The following is a 26,947-nucleotide window of genomic DNA, read 5'->3' on the forward strand; positions in this document are numbered from 1 at the left end:
CTTTACATTACACAACCCCCTGCACTTCAGGACCCCTTTACATTACACAGCACCCTGAAGCCTTTGGGTACACACAGGTGTCCTGGAGTTTGTCGCAGTGCTGTGATATATGCAGTTTTTCTGCATATAATCCTCATTTTTAGCTGCAGTCCCACAGACGTCTATTAGCTTGGGCGATTGTACTGTTTTCTTAGAGATTCAGTATAGAGCACATTTGGCGCGCTTTCAGAAAATGGTGCAAAAATGTGTAACCTAATAGAAGTCTGTGGGACTGCAGTGAAAATTGAGGCAACTGAACCACAGTGCATCAGTGTGAACCCACTTGAGTCCTGGTTCACATATATGCGATGCAGGAATCAGCGAGATTCCAGTGCGGATTCCTGCATTGCATGTTGCTTGTTGGCTGTTCACGCTGCCCTTTGCAATCTGCTACAGGTGTCAATATAAAATTAATGACATCCCCAGATCGGTTTGCAAATTGCAGTGAGAACTGTGAAATGGTGCAAGAACCGGATTGCATAGGTGTAAACACCCATCCAATCCAATTCCAGTGCAGACCAAAAAAAGGGTCCCTCACCATTTTGGTGCAAATGCGATTTCAGCCATACAAACTGTATGGCTGAATTTGCATCGCACAGACATTGCATGTGATTTACACAGTAATTCTGTGCGAATCACATGCAATGTCTATGAACACACAAGTGTAAACCCTGGTAAAGGAACATGATGGGAAGACTCTGGAGGACAACAGAGGAAAGAGGGGGAGTGAATGAGATTTGGGAGAGAGAGGGCAGAGTCTGCACACAGGGACAGTGCTGATAACTTACTTGGATGTTCCCAGGTTGCTCACACTGTTTAAATGTTCCCGCCCCCACATTCCGTTCAGACGCAGCACAGCTCAGCACAAGGACTGCACGGAGCATGGATGGGACACGCAGGGGAGAGAGGGGGCAGAGCTAATGCAGACTCTTCCATCTCTGTGGAGGGAAGGGGGGAGTTGTACTCACTCACTGGGCTGTTATAGTGAGAGCATTGTGACAATAGGTCAGTCTGCCTCTCCCTGCTCAGCATGTCACATCGGCTGCACTACCAAGCCTGTCCCACTATCACTATTTCATACAGGGGAGCCGCCTGACACCCCCCTAATGTGTGGCACCTGGGGCGGACCGCACCCCCAGCCCCCTAGTTAGTACGCCACTGCTGGTGTGATGACAAATACGAGAGATTCATGATAAGCGAGAATTATTCTTAAATGATTGCGACAACTCCAACAAAAATGCCAGTCATATAGAGTACATAAAACAAACATATTTTGTACAGTCTTTATTGTAATACATAAAGTTCTCCCTGAAAGGGAACTCTTGTGCTTTGCCAATGTAGGGCAAAGCTCTGCCACTGTGAATGAAGATGGTAGACTGTATGAAGCCAGCAAGTCACTTGGAGCTTGCATGGAGCTAAAGACTCTCCCTACCCCCATGTAATGGCACAGGGTGCCTAAGCGGCGAATCACCAAATTGTAATTCGGTGTATTCCACTGAGATGGCCGGTCAGGCTAGGAGTCCGCCCTGACTTCATATTATCGGCAGAACAAGGAGAAAAAAAATCTGACACTACACACCATAGAAGCCTGGCATGTGATAGGTGTTGGCAGCCTCAGCCTAACTCCATCCAGGCCATGCCCGACCCGACATGTTTCGCCCCACCCAAGGGGCTTCATCCTCTATGACTAAGCCTTGTGGGTGGGATGAAACATGTCAAGGGGTGTAGCCTGGATGGAGGTGATGGCAGCCTCAGCCCAACTATGCAGGACTTGTATAATGTGCAGTAGCTGAGATTTCTTTTCTCCTTGTTAAGCAAAATGCCATGTAGCAGTTAGGCCCCTTTCACACGGGCGGCTGTTCTGCCGCAGTTTATCATGTTTATTTTTTTCTACAAAATTCAAGGCTCCAGGCACAGCGGTCAGCTGCGTTTACACAGTGCGCTTACCTGCGTTTACGTGCGTTTTTTATGCGGTTGCGTTTAACTGCAGTTTTTATTCCCATAGCAACCCTTTTATTTATTTATGTTTTTGTTCCCTGGAATGTACCCATGATGCATTGCGGTCCTCTGTATTTAAACCTGTTTCTTTGTTCTCTGGCTGAGTGTGTGTTGGAGTTTTGCAGTGAGAGGAGTGCTCAGTTTTGTGCCAGTTTTTTGAAAAAATGAATGCAAATATGGGTAGTTTGCTTGCAATGCTCATTTTGCTGATGATGAGGATGAAGACAAGAAGAGCGATCCAGAGTAGGCGACGTCCTCGTCGTTACTGGGTCCATCCCTTAACGTCCCAGCGCCTATCGATCGGCTACTTTGCCCTCATGTTCGGTGAGCTGAGGACTCATGGGGACAAGTTCCATAATTACACAAGGATGTCGGTGGCGTGCTTCGATGAGCTGTTGGTACTTGTTAGAGGACACCTGACCAGAACCACGACCAATATGCGAAGAAGCATTAGTCCAGAAGAACGGCTGTTACTTACTTTAAGGTAGGTTTTCCATATGTTGAACAAATGCTTAAATTCATGTACATGCAGGCTTAGGCAATAGTGTGTATGTGTGTGTATATATATATAGATAGATAGATAGATAGATGAATCTATGACCTAATCTATATCACAACAGCGATTTTTCGCACATTACTACCATTTTTATCCTTGAAAGCTATCTATCGTGCCTTGCACAGTCAGTTTTATTTTTTGCAAATAGGAAACGTCATCAAATTTCAGTACCGTATATACTCGAGTATAGGCCGACCCGAATATAAGCCGAGGCCCCCAATTTACCCCCAAAAAAACTGGCAAACTTATTGACTCGTGTATAAGCCGAGGGTGAGACATGCCTGTCCATCCCTGTGTGTGTGTCCGTCCCTGTGTGTCCGTCCATCCCTGTGTGTCCGTCCATCCCTGTGTGTGTCCATCCATCCATCCATCCCTGTGTGTGTGTGTGTCCATCCATCCATCCATCCCTGTGTGTGTGTGTGTCCATCCATCCATCCATCCCTGTGTGTGTGTGTGTCCATCCATCCATCCATCCCTGTGTGTGTGTGTCTCCATCCATCCATCCATCCCTGTGTGTGTGTGTCTCCATCCATCCATCCATCCCTGTGTGTGTGTGTCTCCATCCATCCATCCCTGTGTGTGTGTGTCTCCATCCATCCATCCCTGTGTGTGTGTGTGTGTGTGTGTGTGTGTGTGTGTGTGTGTGTGTGTCCAGCCTACCTGTGTCCCGAGCCTGTGTCCCGAGCCTCCGTCCCGTGCCTTGCCTCCTTGCCTCCGTCCCGTGCCGTGCCTCCTTGCCTCCGTCCCGTGCCGTGCATTGCCTCCTTGCCTCCGTCCCGTGTCGTGCCTTGCCTCCGTCCCGTCCCGTGCCGTGCCTTGCCTTGCCTCCGTCCCGTGCCTTGCCAGGATCGCCGCTCTTCGTCGGCGCCTCGGCGGCCATTCTAAAATTCAAAAGCCGCGCCTCCGCCTTCGCCTGTGATAGGCGGAACACTGAATTTCCCAGCAGCCTGTGTTCCGCCTATCACGGACATCGTCTCATCCTCGTACTACGGACGAGGATGAGACGATGTCCGTGATAGGCGGAACACAGGCTGCTGGGAAATTCAGTGTTCCGCCTATCACAGGCGGAGGCGGAGGCGCGGCTTTCGAATTGTAGTATGTCCGCCGTCTGTCTGCTCGATACGCTGATCGAGCAGTCAGACGGCGATGACTCGAGTATAAGCCGAGGGGGGCACTTTCAGCCTCAAAAAAGAGGCTGAAAATCTCGGCTTATACTCGAGTATATACGGTAGTTTCTCATTATGTAGGTGAGCTCTGAACACAAAGGCAGAATTTTGCATTAACAAGCAAGGTACCACCAAATAATATTTTGTACTAGACCAACCCACCACCAGGCTTCCTGTTTGGATGCCAGCACCTAGTACCAGAGCCGAGGGATGTTTCATCTTTGGGCTGCAATGTGTTAAAAGTCATCAGCTTATATAGATGCTGATGTTTATTTGTTACCATGTAGAACTCCATATGTATATTGATTTTTTTTTTTTTTTTAATTTTATTTATTTTACTATATTTTATATTTTCTGAATTGTTATCAATTTTGTATTGCAGATACCTTGCCACTGGTGCCAGTTTCACCTCCCTCCATCATCAATTTCTGATGGGAATTTCCACTGTATCCACCATTGTGCACGATACCTGTCATATTATCTGGGAAGAACTGAGAACATCAGTCATGCCGGAGCCAACATCCAGTCTGTGGGAGGAAATAGCGGAGGAATTTTGGGAGAAGACCAACTTCCCAAACTGCATTGGGGCATTAGATGGGAAACACATCCGGCTCATCAAGCCTCCAAAATCTGGTTCCCGCTTTTTCAACTATAAGAAATACTTTTCCATTGTGCTTCTGGGACTCAGCGATGCAAATATGAAGTTCATCGCTGTGGATGTTGGAGCGTATGGGAGTTCTGGAGATTCTAGAATTTTCAGAAATTCCGTAATGGGGTGGCGGTTTCAATATGGCGAATTTCAGGTGCCACAGTCAAGGCCTCTCCCTGGTACTACTGGACCAGATCTTCCATTTGTAGTGCTGGGAGATGAGGCATTTGCCTTATCTACTCACCTGCTAAGGCCCTATACCAGGCATGGTCTCGCTGCCAGGAGGCGAATTTTTAACTATCGACTCAGCAGAGCTAGAAGAATGGTTGAGTGCGCATTTGGCATTTGCACTGCCAAATGGCATGTTTTGATGACAGCCATGCATCTAGAAGTTGATCATGCCGTCAATGTGGTTCTAGCATGTTGTGTTCTCCACAATTTTTTGAGGGGTAAGGAGATCGTGGCCACCGAAACCCCTGTTTCTGAGGATCCCATAGGTCATGTTACTGGCACTCGTCCAAGTAATCAGGCCCTACAAGTCCGTGAACATTTCACTGATTACTTTTTGAGTGAAGATGGACAGCTGCCATGGCAATTGGACTATGTGTAAATTTTTAACCGGTGTTGCATGGACCTTGCATGTCAAAGTTTTTTCATCACAGTTTTCAAGTTTTTGTGTCAGTTTTCACGTTTGCCTTAAATAAAGTAGTCAACAATTTTCAACAATTTAAATTGTTTTTATTTCTATCTTTTGCTATGCACAGGGTGTATAAAAAATAGACAAACCTTACAAAAACATTGAATGCTTGCAAGTATAGAAAAATGTTTAATTCCTTTGGAATATATATATATAAAATCTCCTTTTAGTTTCAAGTATTGAATTTCAAGTTTCAAGTATTGAATTTCAAGTGCAACAGATAACGAGTCCACAAAATATCCCCCACTACCCCCCTAAAAAAAAAAAAGGTTACAGTATTCCTGAAGTGCTGTAAGGCCCCTTTCACACAGGGCAGATCAGTAATGATCCGTCCCGTGATGATCCGCTCGGTCGGCAGGGATCGTTCCATTGTCCATTGTCCCCACTGAGCCGGTGGCAGACAGGGCTGTCCCGGCACACTGTGCAGGGACCGCCCTGTGAGCTCTCTGTTCTCTTCTATGGGGATCGGAAGAGCACGGACCATCTGTCCGTGTTCATCCAATCCGCTCTGCAGACGGCTAGAAAAATTGGATTTCCCTCCGTCTACAGAATCGGACAATTGCGGTGGCACCCGATATCGTCCGCCTCCGCAACAGTCCGATTCTGCAGACGGATGAAAATCCTATTCTATCCGTCTGCAGAGCGGATTGGATGGACACGGACAGACGGTCCGTGCTCGTCCGATCACCATAGAGGAGAGCAGAGAGCTGACAGGGCCGTCCCTGCACAGTGTACGGAGAGCGCCCTGTCCGCAGCCGGCTCAGCTGGGTCAACGGAACAATCCCCTCTGAGCGAGCGGATCATCATTACTGATCCGCCCTGTGTGAAAGGGGCCAAAGATGGGCACTGAGTGCGGCAAACAGTTCTGAAATATTTGGCTAGATGGAGAAAGTGCAAAAGATGTCTCCATGTACACTCCACTGTGTAGATGGGGTAATCTCCCACTGGGCCAAGGCTCTCAACCTAAAAAATGCTAGTACCCAATCAGAAAGTTCAGGTATTGTGAGAGCAAGTGGGGCCAAGTAGCAACATGTATAAGCTTGGGACAGTGGGAGATTCTTCTGTGCGTACAGTTCAGTGTACATGGAGGAATCTGAGGTTGGTTGTAAACATTAGTTCGTGTAGGTAAAACATTAAGTAGTGTAGGTAAAACATTAAAAGTAACATTACACAACAAGAAAAATAAAACTGTCATATCACTGCCATAGGAATACTATAAGTTTTCATAAATTGGATAATTAGGGTTCCGCAGGGAAGAGTGGCTTGGTTCACTGCCAACATCTACGGGTGATCCTGAATGGGAAGATGAGGGTGAAGACACTGGGTGTGGCTGCACATGCATCCTTTGGTAACCAGGATTAGACGGGTAAGGTGTATACAGTGGTGGGGGTCCTGCATAAGGGTTAATGGCAGATGTTGTGTCATGGCACTGCTGACTGGGCATTGGTCTACTGAAAGAGCCACTAGGTGAATTAAAACCCATAGCCCATGGCTGAAATTTAGGATATGGGCGTTGCTCTTTGCAAGCGGACACAATATACGTTAAATAGGCATGTATATCACCCCTGACCTCAGTGCGCTTATCTGCAGGAATCTCCCTGATTACACAAAGCAACATTCTCAAGAACATAACATCTGGGTCTGAGATGTTGAGGAATTCATCATCTTTGGCCTGGTTTTGTGATTGTTTTCTCATTTCTTCAATGATACGGTTGAAATATTCCTCAAAAGGTGTCTCTTGTTGAGTACGTGTTCGACGGGTGGTGGAAGTAGACCGGACTCTCCTATCTGGATTTGCCTGCAATAGTTATAATATATAGATTATGCATCTGATACTGAGGTCACACTTTAGTGAACAGCATATGATGATGATAAGGCTTGTACAAATATTGCAGCACCTGTTTAGGATAGATCACACACAGGTACTTGTTTTGCCGCAAAAACCTGATCTCACTGAAGACCTCCAAAGCCAGAAGAACAAGTCACACCTTGCACAAAAATAAGCTGTTGTTGTTTCTCCAACATTTGTGCCAACACCAGCTGCCTTTTCAAAATGTAAGTAATACGTTTTTTTGTGGACAGAAATTGTGACATTTTTAAAATACATACCGCAGGTTCTTGAGTGGATGGATGATATTCTTGGGATGACACTGTCTCTGTGGTTTCTTGACTGGTGTCAGCGTCTCCTGATGGTGATGGCGACGAACTTTCGCGCCTTGCGCTTGCTCTCACAGGGACACTTGACACAGTTCTAGGTAACAATCAAAAATTACACGTTTAAAAAACATGAATATGCCTTTACTGGTCACAAATCGCTAAGTAAAATAAATGGATATACTTACGTGCGCATCTCAGTGGTGCGCCTCAAAAATGACAAAGCCTCTGCATGGGGGTTAGGCCTGCGACGAGTTGAGGGTGCTCCGCTTCTCTCCGCAGCCTTCTCTTCGTTGACTTCTTTTTTGTAACGGTCGCGCAGGGACCTCCAACGTGTATAAACCTCCTTTCCTGCAATATATAAAAAACATAGAATGCACTTTTTGGTTAAGTTCTATTGGCAGATAGCATGTCTAGTTTTGTGGAATTTGCAGCATTGTCAGTGACAAAGTGCTGTATTGCTATAAAATGGCCTGGTCATTAGGGGGTAAAATCTTTACTAGGATGCATGTGTACCCTGCTGCATAGAAACAACAAACCTTGCACTCACCTCGGTTATCCTGTTCAGTTGCAGACATCTCGTCCCAGTTCGGTGTGACATATTTGTAGACTTCCTCCCACTTTGCTCTCTTCAGCACTCGGTCTGCATATCCTGGGCATTCTGAGTCCCATAACTCTGGTCGGGCATGCACCAGTGCGATGATGGCCTCGTGCGAGATATCTCTTGCCGCCATGCTGTCTTCTCCCCTTTCATCCCTCTCAACTTCCTGTGTCATTTCCCAGGTACACCTGCTGTATAGGATGTGCTTCCGGGTGTTTTTTTTCTTCTTTCACGCTGCTGGCCGCAATTGACACAAAAGACTGCGATTACCTGCGGTTATGTGCTTATAGCTGCGCTACATCGCACCTGGACGCATACAATTCTATTTTTTCTATTCGCACTGAACCGCACGTAACAAAATCGCAGTTAAACGCTGTGTGTGAACAGGGCCATAGGAAAGCATTGTGTGCCTTTGGCTGCGGTGGAAAACTATAAAATCCGCAGCTAAAAGCACCATTCTATCCGCCCGTGTGAAAGGGGCCTTAGGGAGTGAGTGAGTCACATGGTCCCCATACTCTAGAGTACCAGGTGTTTTTCTTCACTCCCAGTGACCAAATGGTTTAGCAAAGGCGTTAAGGAAAAGTGATTATGTCCAGCTGGGGTGAGCAACAATTATAATGGTTCTAAAGTCTAACAGTTTTTTATGTTTAACTGCATTAAGGTAAAAAAACAAAGTTTTAACTGCCCACATGGGTGCCTCCATAGCACATGGCTTTCTATGGGGGCAACCGCAGGAGGGATTAGCGAACAGCAGTGGCAGAAGACTCCAGATAAAGAGGTACCATTCTGTGCCATACTATTGCACAATATAGATTTTAGTATACTTTATTTTATTTTATTTTTATAAAAAATAGGCTTCAATATCACTTGAAGTGAACCTGTTGCTTTGCCCTAATTTTTTTTTTTTACAATGTGATCTACATGTTGTGTTTTTTTTTTTTTTTGCCACTATAATTTTTTATTAATTTTTTTACATGATTAGGTTAAGCTAAAAGTATACATTGCATAGACCTAAAAAGATGACCTACATTTTAATGCTGTAAAGTTAAAAACAACATTTACTGTTCATGATGGCGCAAGTGCCGGGCAGGACTCATGCCACGTACACACGGTCGGAATTTCGGCCAGCAAAAAAGACAGATGAGAGCTTTTCATCGGAAAATGCGACCGTGTGTATGCTCCATCGGAATTTAGCTGGCCGAATTCCCGCCAGCAAAATTTGATAGCATGTTCTCAATTTTCCCGATGGAAAAACTTTCTATCGGAAATTCTGATCATGTGTATGCAATTCCGAGGCGCAAAAACTCACGCATGCTCAGATTCAACTACGATATGGAAGCCATTGGCTGCTAGGTTTTGAGCTTCCTTTTTCTAGTCCCGTCGTACGTGTTTTACGTTGCCGCGTTCTTGGCAGTTGAAATTTGGTGTGACCGTGTGTAGGCAAGACAGTTTGAGCGGCATTCCATCGGAATTCCTATGCAAAACCCATGAGAGCTTTTTCCGATGAGAATTCAGATCGTGTGTATGCAGCATTACAGGAAAGAGGAGCAATTGTCATTGCACAGCATGGTGCTGGCATCTGCATTTAAGGCTCATTCAATACGCAATGTATTTTTTAGGTACATAGACTACATAGCGGACATATGGGATACATAAGCTAACAGCAGAGAGTTGGGTAAATGCAATTATTGTAACAAATATGTTTTTCCTATAGCTGCAGTTCTTCTAAAAATATGACAATCGGCAAGAGCTGGATCCAGTAAGGGTGCATTGAAGATAAACTGGGGAAGTACTGAGAGACGATATGAAAGAGTTTATCTTTGCACATTCAGTGAGACTGTCAGAGGAGCGAGGGAGTTAGCAGGAATGTATTGCTAGGGCGGAAGAGAAATTATTTTGGTAGCTGCTGAACAGATGAGACACAAACTTTGTGACTTATATTTTATATTTTTAAAGCCATTAAACTTTTATTTTTATTTTGGAAAGACACTACCTCAACCAATCTTGTGCGAGACACACTAAAATGGCTCATTATATATATATATATATATATATATATATATATATATATATATATATATTATACACTTTTTTTTTTTTTTTGTCACTTTCTTGTTACAGAAATATGGAATATGGCTTTTCTCAACTTTTAGTTTTCCTAAGTATCTTTATTATGGCAATTAGGGTAAGTTTAGAATTATGTCCAAAATCCTATGCGTCCGAAAAGTGATCCATGAACACGTCACCCCCTACACATCCCAATTCAAACACATGTTGTAGGACAAGCACGTGTAAACTTAAATTCTGCAACACATATGAGGTATCTTCGGAGATCCAAATGAGAGCAACAATTCCTGGGCCATAATGCATGGTTAACTCTAAAACTGATAACCTGTGAAGGCTTTTAAGGAATCGCCTATAGGGAATTTTGGATATTATTAGTTTTTGTGATTTCACAGGCATGTGCAATTGTAAGGCTTTTTTTTTTTTTTTCCCTGAAAGTATGCATTTGGTAAATGGCTGCCCAAATGGGGTGCAACAAAAAAATTACAACTATCACCATTTTATTTTCCAGGCGCTCTTCTATCTGAAAATATATCGTTTTAGGGGTTTAAAGTAATTTCTAGTGCGTGTGTGAAAAAATAAAATATTTCCCCAGTAGACAAGTGCTGAAAGACCAAATAAACTTTCAGTTAAAATCTGCTAAATACTTTCCAGGTTTATCAACCCAAACGGTATGCATTGCCTTAAAATATGTTTTATTTAGAAAGCCGCCTCAGTGAAAAAACCTGTCTTTTGCAAGCATGCTTTAGAGAAGGCCTCTTGCTTTTTGTGTGAAAGCAGTGTTGTCTCTGCAGAGGTGTCAGGAAATGTTCCATCCGCTGATAATATCTGTATTTTGGCATGCAGTACTGAGGTCCACCAGCAGGTGTCTCCTGTCAGTTTTGAGCTCTCAGGAGAGTTTTTCCCTGCTGATGTTATATCATCTTTGGGCTGCAGTACTGGCGTCCACCAGCGGATGGATCCTGGCAGTATGTAGCAGGCTGCACCTCCTGCAATCAGGTGTCACTTGAGGCCAATCACAGGCCTATAAATAGCTGGCAAGCACTCATATGTTTGCCTTGGTATTTTCCTTGTGCCCTGACCTGCTGCTTGTGATCCTGAGCCTGATTCTGAACCTGTTCCTACGCCCTGAACCTGTTACCCGTGATTCTGATCCTGTTTCCCTGTCCTGGTCCCTACCCTGTCCCACCTGTTACCATCATCCCTGTCCTGTAGTCTGATCCGTCCATCCTCTCCCTGTCCTGTGTTCCTTACCCCATCTGCTGATCTCCCCGTGTATGACCTTGGCCTGAGTTGTATCTCTGATTCTGGACTGCCCTTGTTTATCTACCGATCCTCTGTGCATGACCCTGGCCTGCCTATCATTTACGATCCTGGTATTTCCCATTTATTGTACATATCTGTCTGTTGTTGTTTGGGGGTCTCTGTTGGTTGATTTATTGCACTGTGTGGTTGTATTTATATTATTCACTTTCCTCAATAAATCATTATATTTCACTTATACACGTTTGGGTTTCCTCTATTGCAGTCCACACAGTTCTGGTCTTATCCGATACTTAACAAGAGGTCCAACACACACCCCTGCTAAATTAGAGCTATTTCTCACCAGTCAACTTTTCTTATACTTCCTGTTCATTGGAGAGAGATCTGATTCTATAGAGGTATATTGGACTCGTTGCTTCAACACAGAGGGCAAGGGCCGTTCTCTAAAGCAAGTTGGCAGGGGACATGTTTCTCTACTCAGGCTGTGGTAGCTTTCTAAAGAAATTTAACTGTAAGACTTTACACATCTTTAGTTTTAATGCTCCCGAAAGGTATTTAGCTGATTTAAAAATTAAAAATGGGCTTTAGATACACTTTAAAGGCATCCAAACTTAAAGTGGTTGGTAAACCCTTACAACCAACTTTGACCTACAGGTAAGCCTAGATTAAGGCTTACCTGTAGGTCCAAGAAATATCTCCTAAACCTACACGGTTTAGGAGATATTTGCCGAAAGACAGGCACCGCTGTCTACGGCGCATGCGCCGTAGACAGTGGCGCGCAGGTGCACTGAGTGCGGTCAACGGCGATATGCCGCGGGTGGCGTCTCCCGTGTGCATGCGCGGGAGTGACGTCATCGCGGCTTCGCCGAATGACAGCGGCGGAGCAGGGAGACCCACCGAGAAGATGGATGCGCCAGACTACAGGGGACAGCGGTGACTTCGTTGGCTCCTGTGTCAGGTAAGTGCATCGCATATTAGTCCATTATGCTTTACCTTTGCAGGGAATGAAAGAGGAAGTAAACTCATCAGGGTTTACTTCCTCTTTAAATATAAAGGAACCCTGTCAAGTCGAAAATCCAGCACTCCCCTGCAGTAGAGGACTGAAGAAGCAGAAGTGGCTTTTCAAGATAGTATTGCTAAAAGTAGCGATAGGTAGGAGGAACAGAACATGGAGTTATCATTTTTTCAGCCTATTGCCATGCTTGGCAGTCTATTCAAAATCGATGAGCTACCATAACACAATGCACAAAATGCAGTAATATGCAATCCGTGTGCGCAGTAAAACACTGTAAGGCAGTGGTTTTCAACCTCAGTCCTCAAGTACCCACAACAGGCCATGTTTGGGAATTTCTCTTAGATAAAGTAGCTGTCCAAAATACCAAACCATTGACTCTCTGATTTAAAGCACCTGTGCAAGATAATGGAAAACCTGCAAACATGGCCTGTTGGGGGTACTTGAGGACTGAGGTTGAGAACCTCAGGTGTAAAGAAAAGTGACCAGATGTACCCGGTTTCCAAGAACCATCACCTGACTGAGCAAACTGTCCCTGGACCAAGTCTGCCCCCGACTTTGTCCCTGGATTCAGGCTCGGATTAAGGTAGACAGGGCATCCTATCCTGGCTGAGAAACAGACTGGTGGCTTGGATGCTGACACCACCCTGCTGGACACTTTCACTGACGTTCCTGCTTCTATTCAGTGGAGGAGAGGCGGAGACAAAAAATCACAGTGTGGGGGGCTGAGACTGGGAGGTGAGCAGATGGGGGGGGGGGGGGGCAATATGGAGTAAGGGGTTAGAGCTGATGCAACTTCATGGAGAGGTGGAGAGTTTATCTGTTTTCGGGGAAGGGTAAGGTGGCTGCAGAGGTGAGCTATGGATGTGTAGGCAGAAGTGTCCTCTGCATAACAAACCTCTGAACCCTGCACTCTATGCAGACAACACGTTTCTGAAGCGCTAGAAACTGACAGTCAAAAGTGGATATGTGTAGATGAGACTCGACCCAGTGTAGCTGCCAGCCACTGGAACAATGGGAATTGAGAATCAAAAACCCAGAAGCAGCTCTGTTTGGGTGAGAGCCAAAAAGAGTGTAAACCATGGACTAGTTCAAAGTGGGTTTATTGCAATATAAGCAAATAGCCAGCAACTAAAAACAGGTGTTGGTGCTGTGGAGGACTGCAGCAATATATAAAAGGCATGTGGACATAAAAAACAAAAACAAAGGGTACCACAATGATGTCTGGGTGAGGAGGGGTTAACATCATCCAGGAGACTCACCTGCCACACATGGAGAGAAGTTATCCCAATATGTGTGGAACGTAGTTGGCCCGGTGGTAAAAAGGTGAAGTGATGGATGGTTTCCTGCCTCTGACAGATGGTCAGGCACTGTGAGAATCCAGGAGGGATGATACGTGAGCAGGGGGACACTAGCTGGCTGCTGTGGGTACTGGAGCTGACCACAAGGATCGATCCACGCTGTGCCAAGGTGTGTGAAGTGTCAGCGGGACGTAGCCACTGGAGCCAGGCATGTAGGATGATGTCAGAGCCACTCCGGAAAAAGGAACCAGTGTGTGGTGGTGCAATAAACCAACTTTCATTCTATTCTATTCCATGGTTTACACTCTTTTTGGCTCTTACCCATAGAGCGCTGCCTCTTTGTTTTTGATCATGCACTCTATGTCTAACACTCTCCTGTATATTATGTAGTTCTGTACCCAGCGCTCTGTGTATTATATAGTCCTGAACCCAGCTTTCTGTCTATTATGCAGTCATTGTGCCCAGCTCTCTGTGTATAATATAGTCATGTACCCATCTCTGTGTATTATGCAGTCCTGTGCCCAGTGCTCTGTGTATTATGTAGTTTTGTGCCTAGCGCTCTGTGTATTATGCAGTCCTGTACCATTAGCCAAAATATATATATATATATATATATTTATTATTATTATTATATTTCCCCCGGATTTAATTTTAAAAATCTGGTCACCTTAGTGTAAAGGGGACCTTAAAGTGTTAGTACAGTCCTCCCTTTTTTTTTTTTCTTAAACTTGTTAACCTGTACCTACAGGTAAGTCTATAATACTCTTAGATTGTAAGCTCCAACGAGCAGGGCCCTCTGATTCCTCCTGTATTGAATTGTATTGTAACTGTATTGTCTGCCTTAACGTAAAGCGCTGCAAAACTGTTGGCGCTATATAAATCCTGTATGATAATAAGGCTTACCTGTAAATATAGTGAATATTTCCTAAACTTGCACTGTTTAGGAGATATTCACACTGCATGTAGCTAGTGACCTCACCGGCGAATGCGCTCTGAAGGGAAGGCATATCCGCGCCTTAAGCGCTCCGTGCTTTGGCCATAACTCCCAGAGCACGCAAGCCAGAAGGAAGACTGGGTGAAGATGGAAGCCCCATCAGCAGTGACAGTGCTGCTGAAAGTGGTTGTAAACCCTTACAACCAACTTTGACCTACAGGTAAGCCTAGATTAAGGCTTACCTGTAGGTCCAAGAAATATCTCCTAAACCTATACGGTTTAGGAGACATTTACCCGAAGACAGCGGCGCACTGGGCAGGCCGCAGATCGCGGCGATATGCCGCAAGTGTCGCAAGCTGCGATGACGTCATCGCAGCTCTGGCGAATCACAGCGCCGGAGCAGCGAGACCCGGAAGTCGCTCCGGGATACATGGCAGCGGCGAAGAGGAAGACTGAGGACCGCTTCGGGGGCTTCATTCTCAGGTAAGTTATTCATAATGAGCTAGTATGCTATGCATACTAGCTCATTATGCCTTTGCCTTACAGGGTGTGTTTTTTATTCATTTTTTTTTGCCTTTACTTCCTCTTGAAGGGCTTCATTCTAAGGTAAGTATTTCATAATGTGCTTGTATGTGATGCATACTAGCACATTTTGCCATTGCCTTGCATTTTTTTTGTTTTGTTTTTCATTTTGATGTTTTTTCAAAAAGCAGTGTTTTGCTACTGCTTTAATCTACAGTAAGAAAAAAAAATTACAAAACCAAGTCATATTTATTCACCAGTCATTATATACACCAATATTTTATATATTTACAACACCCGCGCCTTTTTAACAACAACAAAAAAAAATCTGTCAGCTCATGCTGCAGGTTTACGCCCATATGGTGGTGTGCTCCCTTTACATTGCGCCTAGATATTGTCTTCTGTAAATAGTTCACATTGATTTTTTTTCCTTTCCATTATGTTTCAGCTCTTGGAGAATGTCACAGTAAAAAACACTCGACACTTGTATCGATAAAAGGCTAGAGGGATGAAAAGAATTCATTTTGTAGCATGAACTGTTTATATTTTGCAATTTTCCTAGCAGTATATTAAAAAGAAAAATGACTTTGAGACTAACTACTGTACACATAGTAGGGAATGATCATTGTGGATTTCAGTAATAATGCTAAGCTTATACCTGCGGTAGCCTGATATATACCGATCTGGGATCTAAAAATCTCAAAATGATTTCTAATTGTGATTTTGTGGACATTGAGTTTTACTGTGATGAAAACAACTTAATTTAGTGGTAGAGGGTTGAGTGGGGAAGGATCAGAAGCTCTTTTTTTTTTTTTTGCTGCCAGTGTGTCCTCTATTTGTCCTGGCGACAGTTGTCACATACACAGAAAGTTACATTTTGGTACTTCTATACAAACACCCTGCCCATATGTGGATCGAAATTTGCCTGGTTCCTGCTGAACCGGCTACATTTCGATCCATACATGTCTGGCTTAAAGGGGTTGTAAAGGTAAATTTTTTATTTTCTAAGTAGGTTCCTTTAAGCTAGTGCATTGTTGGTTCACTTATCTTTTCCTTCGATTTCCCTTCTAAATGTTTTTTTTTCTTTGTTTTCTTTGTCTGAATTTCTCACTTCCTGTTCCTCCTCAGTAAGCTGTTCAGTAAGCTGTTCTGGCTGACTAACCACCAGCTCGGATGATGGTGAGAAGTTTACTGAGGAGAAACAGGAAGTGAGATATTCAGACAAAGCAAAAAAACATTTAGAAGGGAAATCAAAGGAAAAGGTAAGTGAACCAACAATGCACTAGCTTAAAGGAAACTATGTAGAAAATAAAAAAATTACCTTTACAACCCCTTTAATTGAATAGGGCTTGGTTTACAGCCATGAAATAAATGAATGATAATAATCAGTCCATGAGAGAGTCCAAACAAATGTGAAATAATCCTTTGCAGTCGTGTCTCAAGGATGGTAGATGACTATACACCCAAAAGTATACCTTTCACCATAAGAAAAAGCTGTGCCCTTACCAGATAGCTAGTCTCCATGTTATAGGAGTCTATGAAGACATGGATTCATACGTCACGAGGGATCTATCCACTGGATGTAAGCAGGGTGATGTTGATACCAACCGCACTGGTCATTCCCACTCTTTCTCTCACGGATACGGTATAAAAAAAGGGGAAAGAGAAAAATCGCCATAAACTCCACCCTACTCTCCATTCAATCTGACAGAGCTTCAGCTATTTTTCAAAGAACATTTGCCAAACATTTCACTCTAGAGCTGCAAAGCTGGTAGAGACATCCCCAAAAAGACCCGCAGCTGTAATTGCAGCAAAAGGAGGTTCTACAAAGTATTGACTCGGGGGGGGGGCTGAATACAAAATGTGGAAAATTTCAAGGGGTATAAATACTTTTTCCAGACACTATCTTACTGGCAAACTATAGTGAGCTTATTACTCCATAGCTAGAAAACCATTTGCCCAGTCAAATGTATTTTAAGAAAACAAGGTCAGCTTTGTTTAGACATAGTAAGAAAGTACCTTGAACCCTTTCTTGTTAGCAACAAGTGTAAAATGTTAAGACCCCTTTCACACTGGGGCACTTTGCAGAAGCTACAGTGCTAAAAATGGCGCCTGCAAAGTACCCTGAAAGAGCCGCTGCTGTCCCTGAAACCCCCGAGGGTTCTCACACTGGAGCGGTGCGCTGGCAGGACACAAAAAAAGTCCTGCTAGCCATATCTTTCGAACGGTGTATACACCACTCCTGCCCATTGAAATCAGTGGGGCAGCGCGGCTATACCGCTGGCATATCGCTGCTGCAGCAGCACTTTGCGGTGGTTTTGACCCTTTCTCGGCTGCTAGCAGGGGGTAAAAGCGTCCTGCTTGCAGCTGAATAGCACTGCAAAATTAGCAGTAAAACGCTGCTAAAAATAGCGCAGTTTTACCGCCGGCGCACCAACTGCCCCAGTGTGAAAGGAGCCTTACTGGGATTTCAAATTAGCCCAACATACACCTAACATTGTCTGCAAACTAAATGTTATGGAAACCACCAATATTTATATGTTAGAATTACATAAAGACCAGTTTATACTTTTTTTTTTTTTTTTTTTCATTCAAGCAAGATTGACAAAAACGATTGATTATAAAGTATTTTTTTTTTTTCTGTAATGCCTGCTTTAATGGCTGTTGAAGATATACTTATAATAATGTCTCCTCACACCACCCACCTCTGTCACATAGCTGCTTTGTGCCAATGTGACAAACTTAGACTGTGACTACTATACGATTGCAGCTATATTTAACATGGTTTCCAGGATTCACTTTTGCTTCCACTGATCAACAAGTGCCACACATCTGATACACAGATACACATCTGATAAAAAAAAAAAATATATATATATATATATATATATATTAATCATTAATATATATATATATATATATATATTAATGATTAATGTCTGAGGTTTACAACCGCTTTAAGAAAACATTCACTTTGCTAAGAGAAAGATATTTCTAAAAAAGAAAAAAATCAACTAAATGCTTCAAAGTTTGAGGCAGAATCTTTGTAAAATTAGGGTCCAAAACAACCATTAAAGTGATTCTTCCATTACAGGACCCAGAAGGAACATGTAAAAGAGGAAATACTTGCCTTTTAGGTGGCCTATGTGTTAAAAAGCCATTGTTACAGCAGATATTTGAATACCTGTTTACCCCTTGATGCACTCTGTGGTTCCTCCTGCCAGGTTGACCATCCTGTATTAACATACGAGCTAGCTGGAGGAACCACACCATACAGCAGGAGAGCAGGTACCCTACATTATAGGAAGTCCAGAATACCGGCAGTGGCCAGGGAGCAGCAAGCACATCATCTGATGAAAGGGTAAGTATATTGCCCTTTTATTTTCCTTCTGTACAAGTGACTCTGTGAACAGGTTGCTTAAATTAGATCGGCATTTTAAAGACCTTGTGGGTTTATTTTACCAGTAAAATTCCGCTCATTGCTTTTTGGTCATTACCTTTTACTTTTATGTGTTATGTGCCCTCTCACTGTACATTGGTCAATGAGCACAAGTATGGTACATACTATGTCAGGCAAAATCCAACAGATTGCTTGTACAACCAGCCTGTCTGTACGTGGATTAAAATTTGTCCGGGCCCTGCTGATCTAGCCAAATTTTGATCAATGTATGGTGAGTTTAAAGTGGAAGTCCATGCTAAAACTAAAATCCCTGCATCTATAGACGCCCACGATCTAACACTAACCTATCTAGCCCTGTAAAGAGAAAACATCCGTATACGTACCTTTCTTTTTTATTTATTTATATATATATATATATATTTTTTAAGCTGAGCTGTCAGCCACGGCTTCGCTATAGAGGCGATTGCAGAGGGCACATCCGACAACAGAAGCCCCATAGTAACTCTATGGGTGACGTCACTTCCTGTTCATTTCACAGCTGTTGTTGGCCGTGTGCTCAGCAGAGCTTTTGCAGCTGGAGATCGGGTCAGATTGCCTTCAGAAAAGGTATGTATACTGATTTCTTCTTTACGGGGGTAGATAGTGGGTGTCTATAGATGCAGGAATTTTAGTTTTAGCATGGACTTCCACTTTAAGGCAGAATTAAGTTTAGCTTATATTGATTCAACCCTCCACAAGAGTCCCAGCATCTCATGTGGCCCCTTGGTAAAATTACTTACCCACCTCTGCTCTAGGAGGATGCAGAGGCTGTATGAACATGGCAGGGATGTCTTCGTTTGGCAGATGTGTCGGTGTGGGTGAGCATTCCTAAATGCACACCATCTGTGTTGGGGCACTATAAGCTTGTACCCACATGCCTGGAGGGGTGCTGTCAGGTAGGCTGTATAGGTCCCCATGATTTTTAACAGCAGCCCTAGTGGTCAGTAAGGTAATTTTACCAAAAATGGAAATGTCTTTAGAATTTGCTGTATTCTGAATGGTCTGAAACATTCCTTTTGTATGTGTTATAACCAATAAATGTAAGCAACAAAATACAGTGCTTGTGAAATTTGGCAGTAAATATAGATTTCATATTATTCCGGGGCCTTTATTCCTTCTGGATCTTTTCCATAATAGGCTGCTAGTTTATACTTCAGATACGTCAAGTAACGTCATGCTGTCAGCAGATGAAAAGCTTGGCAACTCTTTCTACTATGCCTGGCAATATTATACAGAAAATAACCAAGTAGTAATTTGAAGCTTTTTTTTAATAATGATTTAGAATTGTATTACTATGACACATAACTGATAATATATATTTTAGTTCCCATTCCCTGCATTTAAACTGGCAAACTACCTGGTGTTGCTGGCTAAATATGACTAATATGTCTATCTTTTAGTGAGTTTAACGAGTTTGTTTGGACTGAGCTGATCCAATCAAACTATTTATTTCACTAACAGATGCAGCTGCTGTGTGTGCTGTGTAAACTCTATGTATCCCCAGCTACACAAAGTATACAGCGCTGTGTTCTGGCAGAGGGATGGGAACTTCCTGTCCCACTCTTGGAAGGGAATCGAATTGGGCTGAGTGGCTCTCAGCCTTTCACAGGAAGCTTTGCATTCTGTGAATGAATAGAAAGCTTCCTCTGATTGGCAGAGTTGGGCTGATGATGTCACGGTCTATGATTTGACCAATTGGAGGAAGCTTTCTATTCATTTATAGAAGACAAAGCTCCCTGTGAAAGGCTGCCACTTGGCGTGACGTGATTTTGCTCTTCGATTGGAACAGAAGTTCCCATTTCATAGTTGAAACACAGTGCTGTATACTGTATGTAAAACTAGAAATAAATGTGATCTGCCTCAACCTACAACAACCTCATCGGCATACCTCCATCCCTAAATGTTATGCGAGAACAAAGATGTTGGGTGGGGTTTTTATATGAGGCATGTTGATGTGTATAATATATGAAATAAACATGAATAAATTGAATGTCACAATCTCCTAGGAGTAATTCATAATAATCAAAATAAAACCGATAACGGTGAAACATTTATGATACAGGAGGTAGTCCTAAAGAGTCAATGTATATAATAGTACATTTGATAGCGCATAATTAATTAACATGATTAAATAATAAACGATCAAATATATACAAATGAGTGACACATGATTTACATTAAATGAAGTTGATAAAAGTTGTAATATGATACGATTATCAGGGCAAGCTTATACTTGGCACCCATAGATGAACACTCAATGCATTTCATGGCCTGTTGCCAATCATCAGGAGAAGATAATAGATACATTATTAAATTGTCTATAGGGATCCACTATTCCCAATAGATGGGGGGGGGGGGGGGGGGAGGCAGAGTAGAGACAGAAAAAGGAAAAAGCACTTTCAGTATTTGCAATGACAAGGGATGTGTAAATAATGAAATTAACCACTTCCCGACCGGCACACGACGATGTATGTCGGCAGAATGGCACGGGCAGGCAAATTGGCCTACAGGTACGTCCATTTGTATTTTTTCGCCCTGCCATCACGTGCGCGCTGCTGGCGGCGTGCGTGCTGGTCGGGACCCCCCGAGTCCAGTCGCGGGTCCCGTGGACTGGATCACTGCGGGGATACCCGCGATCGTCTCACGGGGAGGCTGAACGAGGAGATGCCGATGTAAACAGCATCTCCCCGTTCTGCCTAGCAACAAGTGACACTGATCTCTGCTCCATGTGATTGGAGCAGAGATCAGTGTTCACTAAGACATAGCCACAGTTAGTAACACGCCCCTAGAACACACTTAACCCCTACACTGCCACCCCCTGGTTAACCCCTTCACTGCTAGTGTCATTTACACAGGAATCGGTGAATTTGTATAGCACTGATTGCTGTATCAATGACAATGGTCCCAAAAATGTCTGATGTGTCCGCCATAATGTCGCAGTCACAATAAAAATCGCTGATCGCCGCCATTACTAGTAAAAAAAAAAAAAAGATTAATCAAAATGGCATAAAATTAACCCCTATTTTTTAAAAGCTCTAAATTTTGCTCAAACCAACCAATAATTGCTTATTGCGATTTTTTTTTTTTTTAATTGATTTTTTTTACCAAAAATATGTAGAATACGTATCGGCCTAAACTGAGGAAATATATTTATTATAGCAAAAAGTTAAAAATAATGCGTTTTTATTTTTTTTTTCAAAATGGTTGCTCTATTTTTGTTTATAGCGCAAAAAATAAAAACCGCAGGGGTGATCAAATACCACCAAAAGGAAGCTCTATTTGTGGGAAAAAAAGGATGTCCATTTTGTTTGGGAGCCACGTAGCATGACCACGCAATTGTCAGTTAAAGCGACGCAGTGCCAAATCGCAAAAAGTGGTCTGGTCTTAAGTCAGCTAAATGGTCCGGAAATGAAAGTGGTTAATTACATTGATTAACCACTTGCCGCCCGCCATATAGCAAAATGACGGTGGCAAAGTGGTTGTAATATCCTGACCGGACGTCATATGGACATCAGGATATTAAGCCGCCCCCCCCCGGGGGCGCACATTGCGGCGATCGTTGTTGCGGGGTGTCAGTCTGACACCCTGCAACTACGATCTCGGTAAAGAGTCCGACGAAGACTCTTTACCACATGATCAGCCGTGTCCAATCAAGGCTGATCACATTGTAAATAGGAAAAGTCGGTGATCGGCTTTTCCTCACTCGCGTCTGTCAGACGTGAGTAGAGGAGAGCCGATCAGCTGTTCCTCTGACAGGGGGGGGGGGGGGGGGGTCTGTGCTGATCAATTAACAGCACAGCCCCCCGGAGGATGCCCACACTGGACCACTAGGGACGCCACCAGACCACCAGGAGATGCCCAGCACCAGGTATGCCCCCTAGACCACCAGGGATGCCAGCCTGTGCCCATAATGAATGCCAATCAGTGCCCACAATGGGCATCACTGATTGGCATGCATTATTGTTTGGCACTGGCATCCATCCTTACAAAACTTTAAATTACAATGTCGCCTATCAGTGCCCATCCGTGCCGCCTATCAATGCCCATCCGTGCCGCCTATCAGTGCCCATCCGTGCCGCCTATCAGTGCCCATCCGTGCCGCCTATCAGTGCCCATCCGTGCCGCCTATCCATGCCACCCATCCATGCCGCCTATCCATGCCACCCATCCATGCCAATCTGTGCCACCTATCAGTGCCTATTTGTGCCACCTATCAGTGTCTATCTGTGTCGGATATCAGTGCCACCTATCAGTGCCACTTCATTGGTGCCACCTCATCGGTGCCCATCAGTGCCGCCTTATCAGTGCCCGTCACTGCAGCCCCGTCAGTGCCCATCAGTGAAGGAGAAAACTTATTTACAAAGTTTTGCAACTGAAACAAAAAAAAACATGTTTTTTTTTCAAGATTTTCGGTCTTTTTTTATTTGTTTAGCAAAAAATAAAAATCCCAGAGGCGATCAACTACCACCAAAAGAAAGCTATATTTGTGGGAACAAAATGATAAAAATTTAGTTTGGGTACAGTGTAGCATGACCGCGCATTCAAAGTGCGACAGCGCTGATAGCTCAAAATTGGTCTGTGCAGGAAGGTGTATAAGTTCCCTGTATTGAAGTGGTTAAGAGATTATATATATATATATATATATATATATATAATTATATTATAGAGATATCTCTTAATCAATGTAATTAATTTAATTATTTACACATCCCTTGTCATTGCACATACTTAATTATATCTGCATGCATTCATACTCACATTCACTCCACAGCCACTCAAAGCCAAGCAACTCATATTTTACTGCTTCTTATTTCACTTTATATCTATACACAGATTTGGGCAGATGTCAGTTATGTGCACCTTTCACCATATGGCATTGTGTAGTGGCTGTCCAACCCGCTCCCTGGCTACTGTTCCCCACGGGTCCTGCTTAGAGGATCTCCCGCCTCAACCCCGGTTGGGACCATTTGTGCTGGGCCTCCATTCTCTCTCCCATTCCCTTGAGCTGGCCATAATTTATGGGCTGCTTTGTAAGTGCTGAAAGTGCTTATTTTTTTTCTTTCTCTTCTCCGCCTTTTTCCATCTTTGGGGGATAGTGGATCCCTATAGACAATTTAATAATGTATCTAATGTCTTCTAGCTCATTCATGCATCCGACTCCTGACGATTGGCAACAGGCCATGAAACGGGTTGAGTGTTCATCTATGGGTGCCAAGTATAAGCTTGCCCCTGATAACCATCCCTATCATATTACAACTTTTATGTACGTCATTTAATGTAAATCATGTATGAATTATTTGTATATATTTGATTATCATTTACTCTGTCACAAATCATGCTTATTAATTATTTGCTATTAAATTTACTATTATTATATACATTGATTCTTTATGAATACATTCTGTATCATAAATGTTTCACCATTATCAGTTTTATTATGCTTATTATTATTATTATGAATTACCCCTAGGGGATTGTGATATTCAATTTATTCATGTTTATTCCATATAATATACACATCAACATGCCTCATGTAAAGTCCCAACCCTACTTCTGTTGTATACTGTATGAAGCAGAGGCTACATATATATATATATATATATATATATAGCACACAGCAGCTGTATCTATTATTTTATGAACCGCTTCCCGACTGCCTCACACCGATATACGTTGGCAGAAGGGCACGTACAGGCAGACTCACGTACCTGTACGTTGCCCTTTATGAGGCGGCGGGGGCGCACGCCTGCGGGAAGTTCCATGAGTGCGGTTGCGGGTCCCGCGGACTCTATCGCCGCGGAATACCCGCGATCGCCTCACGGAGAGGAAGAACGGGGAGATGCTAAAGTAAACAAGCATCTTCCTGTTCTGCCTAGCAACAGTGTCGCTGATCTCTGTTCCCTGTGATTGGGGCAGAGATCAGTGATGTGTAAAACACAGCCACGCCCCCCACAATTAGCAACACGCCCCAGGACACACTTAACCCCTACACTGCCAACTAATGGTTAACACCTTCACTGCCAGTGTCATTTACACAGGAATCAGTGCATTTGTATAGAACTGATTGCTGTATAAATGACAACGGTCCCAAAAATGTGTCAAAAATGTCCAATGTGTCCGCCATAATGTCGCAGTTATGATAAAAAAAAATCACTGATTGCCGCCATTTACATTTTTTTTTTTTTTTTATAAAAATGACATAAAACTATCCCCTATTTTTTAAACGCAATAACTTTTGCACAAACAATAATCGCTTATTGCAATTTTTTGTACCGAAAATTAGTAGAAGATTACGTATCGGCCTAAACTGAGGAAAACATTTTTTTTTAATATATTTTTTAGGGCATATTTATTATAGCAAAAAGTAAAAAATTATTTTTTTCAAAATTGTCGCTTTTTGTTTTTTATAGTGCAAAAAATAAAAAATGCAGGGATGATCAAATGCCACCAAAACAAAGCTCTATTTGTGTGAAAAAAGGACGTCAATTTTGTTTTGGAGCCATGTTGCACGACCCCGCAATTGTCAGTTAAAACGACGCAGTGCCGTATCGCAAAAAGTACTCTGGTCAGGAAGGGGGTAGATTCTTATGTGGCTGAAGTGGTTAAATAGTTTGAAGCAGCTTTGTCCAAAAGGAACAATTTAAACTTCCCTAATACATGTAGATCAGCTTTAGGGTATATTGGTTACATTTAATGATAATAGCAGTCTAATGCCCTGTACACACGATCGGACATTGATCGGACATTCCAACGACAAAATCCATGTTTTTTTTCCAAAGGATGTTGGCTCAAACTTGTCTTGCATACACGGTCACACAAAGTTGGTCGGAAATTCCGAACGTCAAGAACATGGTGTCGTACAACACGTAAGACGAGCCTAGAAAAATTAAGTTCAATAGCCAGTGCGGCTCTTCTGCTTGATTCTGAGCATGCGTTGAACTTTGCACGTCAGAATTGTGTACTCGCGATTGGAACGCATTTTGTTGTGTTGGACATTCTGATGGAAAATGTTCGATGGAGCCCACACACGGTCCGAAATTCCCACAAAAAGCTCCCATCAAACATTTTTTGTCGGAAAATCCGACCACGTGTACGGGGCATAAGAGGGGTTCTGGTTCTCTAGGGTCATGGACCACCACTCAAGCAAAGAAGTGACCCTAATTTACTAAAATAGTAGAGTATTTTCACTTCTAAGTGAATTCTCACATCCTTTTGGATGAGGTAGATTGCAAGCTCTAAGGAGTAGGGCCCTCTGATTCCTAATGTATTAAAGTATATTGTATTTGTACTATCTACCTTCAAGTTGTAAAGCGCTGCGTAAACTGTTGGCGCTATATAATTCCTGTATAATAATAATAATGAGGTGAAACAAAGTGAAAATTCACTTTGCAAAGAACACTTTGTGCAGGATGAAACAGTCGGCACAACACAACCTCATTTAGTAAGCAAGGTAAATAAGTGAATTTACACCTAGCTTAGTAAATGATGTAAAGTTATGACTTCAGTGATTTCAGTGATTCAGTGACTTCAGACTAAGGCCTCTTTCACACGGGGCGGATCAGTAATGATCCGCCCCGTGAAGATCCGCTCGCTCAGCGGGGATCGCTCCGTTGTCCCAGCTGAGCCAGCTGCGGACAGGGCGGTCTCCGCACACTGTGCAGGGACCGCCCTGTCAGATCTCCGCTCTCCTCTATGGGGATCGGATGAGCACGGACCGTCTATCCGTGTTCGTCCGATCCGCTCTGCAGACGGATAGAAAAATAGGATTTTCCTCCGTCTGCAGAATCGGACTGTTGCGGAGGCGGACGAAATCGGGTGCCTGCGGATGCTCATCCGCAGACACCCGCTATCCCATAGGGATGAATGTATGTCCGTATTTCATCCGCAAACGGATGGATGAAATACGGACATATCGTCCGCATGTGTGAAAGGGGCCTTAAAAGTAAATTTTTTTTGTCTGTTTCACCCCATTCTCTTTGTAAAATAAAAAGTCACTCTGAAAATGAAAATTCCCTACTCCTTTAGGCTGGGTTCATATTGCATGTCTGGGATGCATGCATAATCACACAGAGTTCCCCACACATGAGGTCTGCTATTAGATAAGGTGCATTGCAAGACATGTACATCGCACTTCTTCCCACAACCAAAACACGCTGCTGTTTTGAGGACACATGGGGCTGTCATTCATTCTTAAAATGGCACCAACTGCATCTAAAAATGCAGTGCCTTCTCGGGTTCGGGAAATGACATGGTGCATACATGCCATGCGATTTTCTTGCGGCTGCTTTATAAAAAAGCATAGACCTTGTCCCTGCGTTTCCCTCAAGGTACAGCAGCCCATTCAATTGAATGAGATGCTGTGCCTGTTAGCTGCAGCAAATGCATAGGTGTGAACCTAGAGTCAATTCTTAATGGTACCCCTACACATCAGCGAAATGCTGACGTCTTTGCGCGCGTGTAACTGCATTGTGCCGCAGCACCATGTGCTTCCATGCTGTACAGGGTCATGGATTTTATGCTGAGTTTCTGCAGATGTGGCAGCACATTAAAAT

At 43.4% G+C, this 26,947-nt stretch overlaps 2 protein-coding genes across 2 annotated transcripts in view; one reads left to right on the forward strand and one right to left on the reverse strand.

Annotated features, from left to right (window-relative positions):
* Positions 1-26,947, forward strand: part of DTNA (dystrobrevin alpha) — a 370,761-nt gene that overhangs the window by 66,389 nt on the left and 277,425 nt on the right. The window lies entirely within an intron of this gene.
* Positions 6,319-8,195, reverse strand: LOC143998084 (uncharacterized). The gene is made up of 4 exons (XM_077493838.1): positions 7,810-8,195; positions 7,448-7,610; positions 7,215-7,356; positions 6,319-6,903 (listed from the first exon to the last, which is right to left on the reverse strand). The coding sequence occupies exons 1-4, from the start codon at positions 8,033-8,035 to the stop codon at positions 6,319-6,321; spliced, it is 1,116 nt and encodes a 371-aa protein (XP_077349964.1). The 5' UTR covers positions 8,036-8,195.

The sequence above is a fragment of the Lithobates pipiens genome, unplaced genomic scaffold, assembly GCF_037356315.1.
Source record: "Lithobates pipiens isolate NorthernLeopardFrog02 unplaced genomic scaffold, aLitPip1_a1.2 Scaffold_19, whole genome shotgun sequence".
Taxonomy (NCBI): Eukaryota; Metazoa; Chordata; class Amphibia; order Anura; family Ranidae; genus Lithobates; species Lithobates pipiens.